The sequence below is a fragment of the Sparus aurata genome, chromosome 24, assembly GCF_900880675.1.
Source record: "Sparus aurata chromosome 24, fSpaAur1.1, whole genome shotgun sequence".
Taxonomy (NCBI): domain Eukaryota; kingdom Metazoa; phylum Chordata; class Actinopteri; order Spariformes; family Sparidae; genus Sparus; species Sparus aurata.
Genome location: NC_044210.1, coordinates 12,162,905 through 12,178,530, shown reverse-complemented (window position 1 = coordinate 12,178,530; position 15,626 = coordinate 12,162,905). Strand labels below are relative to the sequence as shown.

Sequence of the window (15,626 nt, the reverse complement as noted above, 5' to 3'; positions counted from 1 at the left end):
TCCACTCACACCAATATAAGCAATCAGTATGGTCGGCTCACAGTTGGACTCAGTTCATGAAAGGTGCTGGAAGAGGTTAGCTAGTAAAGTTCTTCCACACCGAACTACAAAAAACATTTATTTATAGTTGTGATTTTGCTTCTGAGGGTGTTATCGTGTGGCAAACAGAAAAAATTCAAAAATGATAAGCCAACAAAGGTAAATGCATTTCACCGTGAACATTGTGTCCAGTGGAAACCAGTCTTGAAAACACACCTTCAAATGTGAAAGACTTACTGATGAATAATGCAGCCGGTCCTTGGAAGCGGGTTAATAATGGAGTTGGGACTGTGCCATGCCATGAGCAATTGCAATCAGATTTTGTGAATTCATGAGTGATTTTTCCATTCAGTATTGTAAAAGTCATTGTTAACCTTGATGCTTTAAGGCCTGTTTGTTCTTTCCCTAATCCACTATGGCCCCAAACCATGAAAAACCCATTGTGCTAATACTCTGCCCCCTGATCTCCACACGATTCATGGCCGCCGCCTATATTTTCTTGGTGACACAAGCTATAATCCTTTTCCTCCCTCCAGCCACAGTGGTGCTGACAGGACTGGAGCCCAACACGACGTACGAGGTCCGAGTGGCAGCCGTCAACGGAAAGGGTCAGGGAGAGTTCAGCCACACGGAGACCTTCCAGACTTTACCCATCCGTAAGTCCCCCGGCGTGACCTGGACACGGCTCGTTTCGCGACACATTCTTCACAATAAGAGCCTCTCAGCTCGTTAGGATCTGCCCCCAACAGGGATCTTCAGATGTAGTCTAACAGCCAATTACAGATGTATGCAGTCATAATCACTTTAACTCATCGCTAGATTGGTTTTATGGTAAATTAGCTCGGGTTGATTGTTAATTATCGGCACATCCCAGCATTTCACAAATGTTGATGTGCAGGACATGATCGATTGCAAAACCCAGAGAGTACCAGAGTGTGTAACACAGATAAAACAGACGATTTATTTGTGTCCTGATTTCACATGATAAAATAAAGATGTGATAGAAATGCAGAACCCATCCAAAGCAACTCCAGCGTGCTTATGTATAAAACGGTTACAACCTCCTCATATTTCAGTGATATCCAGATTATTGGAGCCAGGAATAGATCCTGTCAAATTTGTGTCTTGATGTAAAAACTGCTGCATTAAAAGTTATAAACTGCAAGGCGGTTTTATGATAAGCATTTTATATATTCTGGCAATCTGGCACAGCAGGATTTGCAGTAAATCTAGGCAAGGGCGTGGAAAAGAAGCATCGCCACTGTTAATATTATACAGCAGCGCAGATACTGAGAAGGAATGTTGGAAAGAAGAGCCAATTAGCAAAATACAGTGAATAATAAGAAGCTCCAGTCGACATTAGTTATAGCCAGGCAGTGGGAGTTGCCTTGTAATATGAATTTAATTCAGCTTAAAACCGTCTCTCTCCTTGTACCGCATCCTTATCTCATATCTCACATTGCCACCTGCTCCCCTCCCTGGGAATACACACTCACACACACACACACACACACACACACACACAAACAGATACGCACATCCTCTCGCAGCCAAAGAAAAAATACACACAAAGACACATTGTTTTCCTCGCTGACGCCCTCTCCCCTCCCGTGTCTCGCAGGAGAGCCGAGTCCGCCGGCGGTCCACGGGCAGAGAGCGATGGGCAAGGCCTACAGGCTGGGGCTGGTCAAGCAGGACGATGGAGGGATGCCCATCGTGGAGTACATAGTCAAATACAAGACTGTGAGTACTTTACCTGTCGTGCTGGTTATCTAACTCGATTGCTGTGGCGCGAGCAGCCAAGTTTTGGAAATGTCAGTCGTGGAAGTTGTCGGCCTTCTCTCGGATATAATGGAGCTAGAGATGTCTCCAGAAATCATGACGTGCCTACCACCCACCAACCATATCACCACACAGACGTGGACGAGAAACTTGAGGAACAGTGTCCATCTTGGCTGAGCTGTAACGTTAGCGAGCCTGGTTACCAGCTAGCCTCTCTTCCTCGTTTCCATCTGTGCCACAGTCCATGCTCCGCCATTCCAACACACATGGCCGCTGTTGTTTATTCCGGTCAAACTCACAAGTTAACTTACTTTGAAATACTTACTAGAGCGTGAAATGTGTATTAATCCGCAGCTTGAAATAGTCCCCATCAAAATTTACACTTCCCCCTTGTTTGAGTCACATTTGGTAAAAACTGCAGTGCCCAGCTGTGTCAGGACATCATTCTTCCTGTTTTAAAGATGAAACTATACATGTGTGTCCAACTTTTTTCAATGACCTTCAGGACAAAAATCATTCGGCTTGAGTGAGTAGGAGAGTCTGAAAGTACTGAAAAGAAGCACTGACACATTCTGGGTTTGGGTGTTTTCATGGATTATCCTCTAAAACAGGATTATGTTGAATAAAAACCCATTAGAAGCAAAATAATGATTAAAGTTTCTTCAGCAGGGAGTGATATTAGTTAAACCCTTCACACCGAAATTATACCGACTGATTGAATTCATTAAAACGGAGCTCTGCCTGACTTTCCTGACCAATTATGTAAATGATTGTTCGGAGGAATAAACGTGCAAATGTATGTTTCTTTGTCATTTAAATCACAGCACGCGCAACTGGGAATTTCAGTAAGAAAAATCTCTTTATACATTTTTTTACTCCGAAAACTGAATTTCCAAAAACAAACAGGCAAAAAAACTTGAGGAACCATGTCACATGTTCTGCATGTTAACCCTTTAAAACTGTTGTTTTGGTAAGTTAGTCAGTTTTCTTTATGCTCTGTTCTGTTATTTAACACATTTGCACAAAATTGACACGAGCTGTTTTCCTCCGGTAACATCCCATTCACAAAACTTCTGGATCCATCTTTATTTTTCTGATAATTGTTGTGATGATGTCTGTTCAATATCTATGATTGTGAGTCCTGTATAGTAATAACAGCACATCATACAAACAACCCTCTGTGACTCATTACTTTGAAGGCTACCGTGAAAATAATAACGTTCATATTTGCAGACAGAACGTACAATTGAGCTTAATGTTCTCGTGCACTGAATAAAGCGAGGCTGCCACTTCTTAATTAAACAAAGGAGGGCCAGCTGTATAAAACGCTGTCTTTAATTTTGAAGTATGTTATTTTGTCTCATAAAAGACACCAAAACAGTTCGAAATCATTGATTTTCGCCTTTGTGTTTGACACAATAGCAACACATTTTTTCCTCCCAATGGAGTGTGTGTGACTCACTAGCTTAATAGGTTCCTGTCGATTGAGTTGAGCGGGTGCGTTTGTGCCAAAATGAATAATGTTCTGCTTGAGAATCTCTATTTTTCTATCCTCGCGTCGCTTACGATTCATGTTTTAAATGACGGTACACACACACACAAACACACACACACACGGGCCTTCAGAACTCGCTCATCCATTTAAGAAGTTGATTTTTGTGTGTGTGTGTTTGTAACATAGCAAAAAGGCAGCTTAAACTCGCAAGATAAGGCGAGCGACAGACGGAGATGAAGCCAGGAAGCAGAATAGATGGCGCTCGTACAAAAACTCTCCACAGGACTAAGTGGATTTGAGCTGGTCCAATTCTCCTATCTCCCCAATGCTAATGTGTCCAAGCAGGCATTTCTGTGTCTCATTGAGGGAGGCGACAGCGGTTTAAAATAATGCCGCTGCAGATGACAACACGCTGCGGATAAAGAGGGTCAGGAAGTCTCAGAGAGGCTTTTTGAAGGCCAAAGCTGGGGGAACAGGCAGACGCTTCACACCCCGGTAACCTCGGCGCCTTGTCTGGCACCGGGAAAGTACAACCGCTTCATCACGGAGCGGCAGAAAGGACGAACCTGCAGACCAATCACAGTCACATAATGTTGCAAACATCTGCACCCTGGACCTTGACTTTAGAGAGGCTAGCTCCGTTCATGGAGGTAAAAGTAAGGCACATGTGGCATGCTCCCAATGTGCAGCTCACAGCCTGGCGCTTCAGTTTCCAATCCAAAAGAGGAAGGAAGGAAGGGAAGAAAGAGTGATGGAAGAAAGGCCAAAAAAAGAGAAAAAGGCAGCAGCCACAAAGGAACAGAAAGGTATCGGAGGAACTTGTGTAAACTTGATAAAAAGCAGAGGATTACCCTTTTCTCCTTACTTATGCAAGTGGGCGTTTCACAACTGCAACGGAATTTCTTTTTGCCGTAACCCTCCGAATCCCCAGATTAAAAACACAAAGGGTAAGCTGCTGTTTATCACAAAAAAAAGCAAAAAAACACAACACTTCCTCAGCTCGCTCGGAAAACCAAACATGGAGCATTGATTTAGAGTTGTTATTTATTCAAGGGTGCACCTTTCTCTCCCCTGTCCTCTCCTCTCAGGATAAAGAGGAGCAGTGGATGACCAAGCTTGTGCCGGGAGCCAACGATTTCGCGATGCTCCAGCCGCTGCAGTGGAACACGAGATACGAGGTGGAGATCACGGCGCGCAACGTCAAGGGCCTATCGGAGCCCACCTTCTATCAGTTCTTCATGCCGCAGAAACCGGACATTACAGGTAAAAAGCATGATAAAAGAAAACTCTGTGTTGTACTTTGCCTTTTTTAATCGGCTTCCAGCGAGGAATTTACTGCCTCTTAAAAGTCCCCCGGAGAACGTTTCTGATCTTGTTGTGTTTGGCCTTGTGTTATCCACGCCACGGGAGAGAAAGAGCGATATCAAAGGCGATAGTAGAAGCAAGATGTACGAGTCGAGATAAAGCGAGCCTCCGAGTGCAGAAGGCCTCATAGCTGCTTTGCTTTCTGGACAAACGAGGCTGCAGTCAGCAGAGAAATTGGTGCTCGCGCTCCTCCTGCGATGGATTTCTCCACCGAATGATTGTTGAATGCCGTTTGAATCCGAGAGACCAGAGGGAAGAAGTTCAGGGTTTTTGTGTCTGGAGATTTTTCTTCGGTAAAACTTTATTGTAGCCGCACTAAATCGTTTATCTGACCTGGTGTCAACTGCATTCGGCCATTTATCTGCAGGAATGAGAAGCAAAGTGAGCCCAGAACTTCAAGTCACATCACAGATATCCTGTTTCTGAGTGTTTAAGGACTCAATTTAATCATTGATCCTGCCCCAGTCTCACAAAATATAATGTCCAAAAATACAGTCAAAAGTCTCCGTCTGCTCTCCTTTAACTAGCCAAGCACTACTCTCTGTGAAACGTTGGTGGAAAATATGAATATAGACCGTCCAGTCTGCATCTCCTTGACAGATTTTGCCGGAAACTACAAAAAATAACTATATGAAAAAAACAAAGCTTCCAAGTGATTGTCTCCTTTGTCTATATAGGTCATATAGAGGCATCAGTATTAAATTGAGACTGTTTCATAACCTGTTAAACTCCTCATAGACCTAATTTGTCCAGTTTGTACCTTCAGGGTTCGTATGGGTGCTTGAAATCCTTGAAAGTGCTTGAATTTCAATGTTGTGTTTTCAAGGTCTGAAAAGTGCTTGGATTTTAGTTTAAGTGCTTGAAAGTGCTTGACATTATAACTCTGTGTCTTGGCAACATTGGGATCAGACTGGATAATTTGCTTATTACAAGGAGAAATAAAATCAGTGTTTGTGTGTCTGTGTGTATCATCACACATGCAGCCTGGTAGCAATAGAGAAGGATGGCTGAGGAGAAGGAGACTTTGATGCAATTTGGACTGATGACACGTTCAATATTAAAAATTTATGAATAAGCAAACAGCTTATACAAGTTTATGTCAAAAAAGAAAGTTACAGGGTGATCTCAGGTCTTTCTTTGTCCCGGGGCAAGTGTACCTGAAGAACGCCAAGTGGCTTCCCTTTTTTTGGATAAAACTTTGTGTTCTCCTTTAATTTCTAAAGTTTTTGCTATTATGAAACATCATTTTAGAAGTTTACAGCATAATACAATGTACATAATTGTGATAGAAAGTGAAAGAAATTATCATGAGTATATTCCTGTAGATATGTATTTTACCCCAGCGATAAGGTGCTGGAAAATTTTGTAAATGACCCTTAAAAGTGCTTGAAAAGTGCTTGAATTTGACCTTGAAAAATGTGTACGAACTCTGTAGCTTGTATGCCCGCCCTAAAGCCCACAACAGCCAACATGTCATCGCCAAGACAGGAGACCCACACAAATTAAGCAAGTTTATGTAGTTTGATGCATTTTGCCTCCAGAAAACAAAGCACCCTACATTTCCCATAATGCAACTCAACAGCGTCTTTCATCATTAGGGTTGTCTTCTCAAACATTAACTGAACTTAATGTATAAAAACAGTGAAATGGTAATTGCCTCAGGACATGTTTGGATTTGCGTTGGCTGCTGTAGACCAAAGCGGGAAAATAACAGCATGTCGGATTAGTTGAAAGTTGTTCTGCCAATCAAGTGCTTTAAAAGGTTAGTCATTATTGCTTCCAAATGGAGATCAAACCAAAGTTTATTTCAGTGACTGACAGCAAATTTCTATTAGACATATATTTGCATCATACAGAGCTGAGACGGTCGGTTAATCTACCAGTTGACTGACAGGAAATGACTCACAATTAATTTGATAATTGACTAAACCTTTGAGTCGTTTATCAGGACGGCTTTTACAGCATTTTGTTTTATTAAAAAAATAAATCCATCAATTATAGCGTATATTCTTTTGGTTGGTCCACATTGCATCGTCACAACCAGAACTTGGAAGTGGACCAAAACGCTTCTCTTTAAGAGCCGTCGTCCACATTAGGGATTCACTCACACCTGCTCAAATAAACAGCAACGAGTGGTGAAATCACACCGGGGTCCGCCTCAGAGCAGCCCGGCACAAATGAAAATACCCTCAGGCTGTGGTTTTCTTCTTTTAAAAACCGCCACTCTCCTCTTGCTATTTACCCACCGGTTCTCCCGCGGTGCCACTTTGCAAATCTGCACGAAAAAAAGCAGCAGACGGAGTTCTCCTGCACGGCTAGTCGAGCTCTTTCCTCATTTGGAGGGAACAAACACAAACTCGGTACGTCTTTTTTAGCTCAGCGCCCGTCCTCACAGTTTGTCGAGGTTTGGGGTTCTGCCTCGTGAAAAAGTGTGTATCGGTTTCGCGCTTAATGTCCCAGAAAAAAAAAAAAAAAAGAAGGAAAATGGAAGCCCCTTTTTTCCGAGTCCTGCGGGCCGAAGTTTCTTGCGCACACGTGTGCAGAAATGCAAACAGAAGCTTTGAACTGTACAGCGCGCGACACCTCGCTTTGAAGCTAGAACACCCACGCTTACAGACACATGTTCTGTTGAAATAAAAGATGTTACCCGTGCTTCTTCTTCCTCCCCTCCCCCCTGCAGAGACCTCGCCAAACAAACAAAACAAAAGGAAGGCTGTTGTTTTGCTCTCCTCTCCCAGCCTGTCACCACATCCATTTGTGCTGTTTTGTATCGAGCAAGTGTTTGCCTCTGTCATTACGGCGGCCGGCTAAACGGCCTGCGAGAGCGTGTGCTGCTTTTCAAACTGGAAAACAAGATCGGGGTGGAGGGGGAGGGGGAGACGGCGAGCTTAAGGCGGGTCACTTCGATTGGCTGTCCTCTCTTGTTAGCGGACAGCGGTGCATCGTGGGATGGAGCCCGGGAGGAGGGAGTGAAAATGCCTTTTTCTCGTAACATGTTTGAAGAAGATCCCTCGCTCAAACTTTGTCTCGCACCAATCTGCAGTTTTAATAATGTGCAGTTTGTGTTTACTGCGTTCATTTCGAGGCGTCAATCTTAATACGTTTCCGCGCGGCAGTCCTGCAGGTTAAACAGGCTCACGTGTTCTTCTCCACTGGATCGAATCAGTCCGGTCAGGTCAATCAGCGATATTACTTTTGAAATATCTGCCAATACCAATTCTGCACCCCCGCCTCATATAAACACACTCGCGGGGAAGCCAGATAAAAGAAACATCTCCTCGATTTCTTTATCCCCCCTCGCTCCCCCCCGCCGCAGAGAATGTGCTCACACTATATAGGTGCTTTCTATTTCTCACCAAACCAATTTCTCTCTTCAATTCTCCCTCTATGTATTATGCATTCACTGGGTATTGAATTGGCACTTTTTCGCTTTTTCCCTCCTCCTCCTCCTCCTTTCTCCGTCTTTTTTTTTTCCTTCAGTTTTCACCGGGCTGTGTAACCTTCTGCCCCCTCTTGCTCTCAGAGAATCCTTTAAGAAAAATGCCATTGATTGCAAACGCTGCCCTCGGTTCCTTTTCAATTTACTCTTCTTCCTTTGAGCCTTTTTTTTTTTTTTTTTTTAACCAAATCAAATTTTTCTTTTCACTGTCTAAATGGCAGCGCTGCCCTCTCTGCCCTTCAAGATTACAACACTGTGTTTCCAACGCCAAATTTTGTGTTTTGCCTTATGAACCCTTTTTGCATGGCTCCTCCAGACCGCTGTGTTGACAAAGGTGCTCTTTGAACGAAGACATCACTGTGGCCCGACATTACTTTAGCATTGGAAAGGGCAGACAACTTCTTAAATGTACTGTGATGGACTTGAAATGGTTATGAAACGGTCTCGATTTAATACAGTTAATACGACATCAGGGAAAAAGAATATTGGATATTATCATATAGTTATTGTAGTTCTATAATTCTTAAAGGGGCAGTTTGTAAGAATATAGTGAGGGATGAACCACATACTCAGCTCAAATGAGTAACCGGTACAGAATATGTACTTTCCACATCATATGATTAAAGGTTAGATGATCTCCCGTCAGCTCGCTTCCACCTCGGGTTGTAAAATTTCTTCACTCAGTTGTTGCAGAGAAGTTAGCATGCTAACCAGCTAGTCCCAGTGCTTCCCGCTGCAAAGCTGCCGTGCAAGCAGTGTAAACGCCAACAAACATCTGATCCCCAAGATCCCATTCTGGACCGCTAGCTACATGCCTAACTGAGATAACTGGCTAACAGCAGCTACTACAGCTACATGGTAAATATAATATGTGGTGAATATAAATGAAACACATCTGGTCTGCTAGTCCCCAACCGGTCTCACTCAAAAGCTCCTGTGCTAGCAGTGTAAACACCAACACACATCTGGTCCCCATGTTCCCAGTCTGGACTGCTAGCTGCACAGCTAACTGAGCTAGTGGCAGCTACAGTAACAGTTAGAGTTACTCTGATGATATGCTCATCCTTATTTGCTTATTTGAGTATGAATTTCACAGGTGGCTGATTAGTACATATTACACCTTTCATGTACGTCACTTGGTTAGATTCTTGAGGTGAAGGATCCGACTACCTGAGGGAAAAGCTCTATAGTTTGTCGGTATGGTAGGGCACAGCACGTTGTTCAGTGGGGTTGCCAGAATCAACATTAAAACCAAAGTGCCTTGTGGCAGCTTTAAGGAGACCGGGTCTTTTATGTTTAATCACACTCAACCAAGGAAAACCAGGAAATACTAAAGAAAGTACAACCTTAATTTAAAACTCTTCTGCCCTCTTATCCAGGTTATCCTGTGCACTGATAAAATCATGAACACTACATTTATCAAAGTAAATTAAATGTAAATAGGCTGATTACATCAATAGAACAAAAATCCACCAAATAGAATGGTCGCACTGGACTTCCACTGTACAAAACTTTTTCTTTTTCTCTAAAAAGAAGTGGAAATAAGTCAAACTTACGGCCGTAACATAAACCTCATATTGTTAAATTATCATCACTGTTCTTTTTATATTCAGGAATATGCAGGGTATCATTAAAAAAGAAACCTCAGGATACCTGTGGTTAAAAGTGCAATTACGTGGGTATTATGCTTGATTATAATAAGGAGGTACGTACACTTCAATATGTTCATTTTATGCAACTTAATACTTACTTAACGTGGTGCATTGTTATAGACTTAACAGTCAAGCAGCGTTATATAAAGAAGTTAAAATCACCTCCAACTTTAACGGACTTTAAGTACCTGGTGCTCAAAATACTTCTGCACTTCCACTTAAGTAAATTGTTGAATACGACCAAAGTTCTTCCTCTAGCGATGAACTTAATAAAGAAAAAGTGGAAATAAGGCCCGCAGTATGGGATTGCTTGTGTTCAGCTTTGTTGTGGCTGCTGTACTTTTCCTGGCTCTCCTCGCAGTCACGCCCCATTAAAAAAAAAAAAAAGCCTTGATTGAAACAGGCGTCATAGATTTTGTTCGAGGAGCGTTGCAATAATCTCATCAAAGCACTTCACGAAAATAATCTGCAAAGGCCTCTCTCCTCTCCTGTGAGCCCGAGTGGAACTTTTTCCCGGAAGCGCTGCCAGCAAATCAAAATGGGAAATGAGTACTTTATTGCTGTCCATTACATTAATCAGTCCGCTCGTAAATTTTCAGAATGGAAGTCATTAGTTTCAAAGCAGTGTATAGAGAAAGCTGCATGACAATCAGCTCTGTTGTCATTTAGTGTATAAAAAAGGCTACTTGTCCGCTCACCAGGCGATGTGAGGGGGAACCTTTCATGTTTTCAGGTTGTCTGTCTGTTCATACCATTGACTGTAGCAGATATGGACTCAGCTTCCAGTCTTGAAAGTGAAGCCAATGTAGAGGTGCCTTAAACCTGCATGGCGACTGTAGTCCAATTGTATGTAAGCTTATGAGAAAATAACTCGACTTCTCATTTGATTTATTACCTCAGTAAATAGTTTCCTGTTGATTTTCTGGTCTCAATTGCTAGTTTCCAGTCATCTTCATGACAGCACGATGATTAATTTTGTAAAGTTTGGTCCCATTAATAGACGATAAAGTCTGGGATATACTGGTGTTTGACAAGGCCTCAGATTATCTCTAGATTCTAATCAGGATATCCTCCGTGGCTCCAAATACGTCACTTCCGGTTCCAAAAAGCTAAGATGGCGATCTCGAGCCTTTAAAACCGTACTCACCACGCCAATGGTTGACGTCGCAGTGAGTTTATATCTGTCCATCCATCCACCCCATTTTTGTGAACGTGATATTTTGGGAACACCTTAAGGGAACGTCTTTAAATTTTGCATCAAAGTCTTCGAATTTGGTGATCACAGGTCACTGTCCTAACTTTTAGTGTTGTCGTGTTCGAGATCGGTCTTGGTCCACCTTTTGAAGGTCGATGTCTCCGTCTCAAAATCAACCACATTTGTGCTCATTGTACTCAATTTGTATGCGTTGTGCAACTCCCACTTGTCTCGGTGAGCCTCTTGGTGAGTCTATGGACGTATGGGTGTGACTGCAGCTTGACTGCTTTGTGGAGCCGTACAATGAGGCAGTAATTCCAGTTATTATGATACAGAATACATTTCATGGATTTTCCGGCAGCCCCCGGTGAATAAATTGCCCACAACCTCAGGTGCGTTTAGATATGAAATAACTATAATACTAGCATTCACAGCTTGGTATTCAGATGGGAAGAATAGATGCATATTACAGTAAAACATCAGTTAAATTCTGTTTACCAAGTCCAGTGAGCAGCCTCTTAAATCTGTGCTCGTGAAGAATCCGTATTATTCCACACGAAAAATCCGGAACAAAGGCAAACAAAAAGGCATCTGTTGCTCAGTGATGTACCTGACAAATTTTTAAGATTAAATCTGAAAATATGGACTGACAGCCAAACATGTCGCGGGATACAAACAGGCCGATCAACACGGATTGGACTGCAAAGTGATCTTCAACACACTCGTCGCATCACCTATTCGAGTAAAAGACTACAATCCTTAACAATATGATACCAGATCGGGGATCATGTTTACATGTTTACTCACTCATTTATTCATTTAACAAAGATAATCCTGCTCAGATGAAAGGATTGCCTTTCTGAGGGAGCGCATTTAACACCCGACAATATCACTATCAACTATGTAAATATTTTATCACGAGCGAGAGAAGCAGGCAGCCGACTTCCTGCTGAGCTTGAAAGAGCAGGAACAACCGCACCGTTTGAAAGCAGCAGAGATTATACCATATGTTTTGTTTTTTACACCATCCCGAGCTTTAATCAGTTACAATTTGCAATATAGGAGTGACTCTCCCTGACCGTGTCGACAATAAGCCGGCGTTTCTGTCTCTTCCGCCTCATGAAAAACAAACATGCCTCCGAATATTTTATGCTGTTTCAGTCATTATGCTCAGGAAACCAGGGATGCGGCTGCTACAAATGTGCCACTGGCATGAATACTATGTGATTACATCCCTCATCCATATTCTTTTTCTGTAATTTATAAAATATAGAATATTTTTTATGCTGTTAAAAGTGAATAGTAATGGTTTGTTGCATTTCTCTTTATTTAATATGGCAAAATAAGGGATGATTGATGTCTCCTCATTTCCAATTTTTAATAGTAGCTGTACATCCATTTGCCATTGATGTCCCTCTTTCCAAAAGGCATATTTGAAAACCACACGTGATATTAATGTTGTTTTTTGGCATCTGGACTACATACATGCATGTTTTTTTATGACACGTGTTTTTCAGATAAGTTTTTTCACGTATAAACTACGAACGCTGTGTAATTATTTTACATGTAAACACATTCAAACCCCATATGAACAAACTACGTAGTTTTATCCACATCCACAAACTTAAAGTTTTCTTTCACATTTTTCGTTTTCCATGTTGTTTAAATTGTCAGAATAAGAATCAGAATTTCCTTTATTTGTCCTGCAAACGGGGAAATTTCTTCGACCGTAAACTGTTTTACCATCATTTTGCTGCTCAGTTCTTGGGATCTTTTTCCACTCCACACAAAGGATAACTGCCTCATCCATTCTCAACCTGTAGTAGTTGTGCTATCTGTTGAATCGACCTGAAGGAGCTCTTTCCTAAGATGCCTGAAGGATTCTTACCTCCAAACAACTATTGAAAGGGCAATACAAGTGAGTTAAAAGAAAAATAGAGGCAAAATTGAAAATAGTCCTTGATGGACACATCCAATGGTTTGTATCCTGTTTGCAGGGTCAGGGTCCTAATCCAACTTTCAACTAATTCAGTTTGAACTGATACAGCTGTGCAGAAAGTAGTTCTTTACATGCAGACTGACTCTGAGGAAAGTCTGTCGAGACTGAGCGGTTACACCTTGTTGAACACCAACTTTTCGCCAGGGCATTGTTAGGAATCAACATTGCACTGTTTGAATATTATGTTACCGAAAGCACTGCTTGAAGGACGAAGTGAAGTGAGGAGAAACGATGAAAATGAATTCGGATAACACTAAATAAATGAATACAAAAGGTTGTTAATGCCGTCTGTCTGCTGCAGGCTCAACTTTGGCTCCAAGTTCTGATGTTGTAAAACAAAGAGGTTTTTTTTCCCATTCATAATTCTTGTCGTGCCTCATTTTCAAACATCTGATCCCTTTTAACAGTTAAAAGTAGGGTCAAGTGTACAAAATGCAGTTTGTACATTTTGAATCAGTGCCTTTTTTTTGCTGTTTAAACTCGAATTTTTGACTACAAAGATCAAGGCAGAGACACTCAAATTACTCCTGAAATAACCCGAGACAGCTGCAATTAGAGGAAGGTGTGCAACATTCCTTTGAAGTCGTCCGAAGTTGATTATTAAGGATGTCATATTCTTCTAAGTTAAGAGTAATTTCCCATGGTTTTTCATATCCTCTCTTGAGTGCGCTCGAGTGGGGGCTCGTCTGATTCCAACTCGGAAATGGACGAAAAGGGGGGACTCATCCCTCTCCTTCATCGTAAGGCAGGATTTAATGATTAGGTTTAAGTCTCTGAGGATCTCCCTGACAAACTTTCCTTTCAACACTCCAAAGTGAGCACTTAGGAAGAATCTTCACTCGCATCCGCAAATGATTATATTCATCCCCCAACAGATTAGCGCCCGCTACCTTCCCAATCAATGAATGCCCATCAGGTCATCATTAATCAAGTCACTTCCTCTCAGATCGGATTGAGGGACAGTCTATCACCACTCGCGCCTAATGACTTTGTATTGTCAAAGCGAGATTTGTATGAATTGCTTCAGGTGCCACACAAGCAGTTGGATCACTCGCAAAATTGAATGGAACCGCTAATGGGCCTATATATCAACAAGTAATCAGAAGAAGTCAGTAAAAGGGTTAATAGAGCAGGGAAATAAGAATTAATGACCACTGCTTTTCAAGAATTAGAGAGTTTGCGAAAAACTCAAGTTGCACACAACAAATTAGTTTTTTCTACGAGCTGCTGAGGAAACACTCTGGCGATAAGGAAGAGTAAACACCTCTGGAACCCTCGTTACGATATAAAAAATAGGTAAACACAACCCCGCTCTGGGAACATTAAGTTACTTCCACACACATGTTGTTGCAGGTTTATTGGAAACACTTGTCTTGTAGCTTCAGCAGCCATGAATTTGTCTGGGAATCCGCGAGATTAGCAACAAAATGAAGCTTGCTGGAGGGAGATAGTTGATTGATAAGACTCAACCCCTGGTCAACATCTACTGGTGCTTTGGGCTGGCGTCCAAACTGAACTGCCATCCCAAATATCTGTGATACTCAAGACTCAACTATCTTTCTCGCCAAAGTTTCATTCCCTTGCTTTGAATACAGTTTTGTACTGTAATCCTGGATTCTCCATGGGTAATAAGTTGCCTACAGTCTCTCTTTGAATAAATCTTTAATCAACACACTCCCACTCTCAACGCTGTTTGTGCCACACTAACAATTGTTCCCTTGAAAACAACAGCAGCAGCAGGTAGCATCAAACAGTGCCCTGAGGCAAGGGGACATAAATAAACAATATTAAAACACATTACACATAAACAGCAACACTGACTGTAGTGCTGATATTAACTATTGGACTGTTAAAGATGTAATAAACGGGTTGCTTTGCCATGGGGAAATAGTTGTACCAACGCTTCAGGTTTGAAATTCGGGCCGAATACTGACCCAAAGCATCCATATTTGACGACCTGGGAATGAGACACAACACCCAACTATCTTTCTCAAGGATCACCATTCCTACCTTTAATTTGATTTCACATTTTTACTGTATTTTATTAAATAAGTATATCACCACCATAAAGATGGTCCTTGCACAAAATACTGTAGAAAGCCACAAATAGTTTTAGAAATTGGTGATCCCAAAGAAAATGGGCTGTGGTATTCCTCTTTGCTACCAATAACCCTTTAACCCTAACCTCTGAACCAAATCCACTAACCTAAACCCAGAAACCCTGACCCCCTAGCCCTGACACCCTTATCCACTAACCCGAATCCCAATCCTTTAACCCACAAACCCTAACCCTTGACCCTAACCATAACCCAAAGACTGAAAGAATAAACACACAAAAAAGTATAAAGGTCTGAAAATAGAAAAACAAGAAAAAGAGGCAGAGGCAAAAAAAGATATAAAGATAATAATTTTGGCTCTGACATCAATCAGTGTGTTTATCAGAGATGTTTTTGTCGTCGGAATGAGAGAAGAGCGCCTGACCTCGATGCTGATATCGACAATGAGCACTATGTTTGATTTTTGACATAAACAAACAACCTTTGATGACAATTTCTCAAACTAAAGCCAACATCAGTCTATACCAGCGGTCCTCAATAGGCGGCCCCCGGGCCGCATCCGGCCCGCCGGCCTCCTATTTGTGGCCCCTGAACTGTTATTCT

At 41.9% G+C, this 15,626-nt stretch overlaps 1 protein-coding gene across 4 annotated transcripts in view; it reads left to right on the top strand.

Moving 5' to 3' along the window:
- ncam2 (neural cell adhesion molecule 2) overlaps positions 1-15,626 on the top strand; it is a 381,752-nt gene that overhangs the window by 343,906 nt on the left and 22,220 nt on the right. For 2 of the 4 annotated variants that reach the window (XM_030409970.1, XM_030409973.1), the window contains 4 exons: positions 576-695; positions 1,661-1,782; positions 2,646-2,666; positions 4,405-4,579. In XM_030409970.1, coding sequence (XP_030265830.1) covers positions 576-695; positions 1,661-1,782; positions 2,646-2,666; positions 4,405-4,579 — 438 coding nt within the window. The remainder of the gene's footprint in view (positions 1-575; positions 696-1,660; positions 1,783-2,645; positions 2,667-4,404; positions 4,580-15,626) is intronic. The other 2 variants (XM_030409972.1, XM_030409971.1) reach the window with 1 other exon arrangement.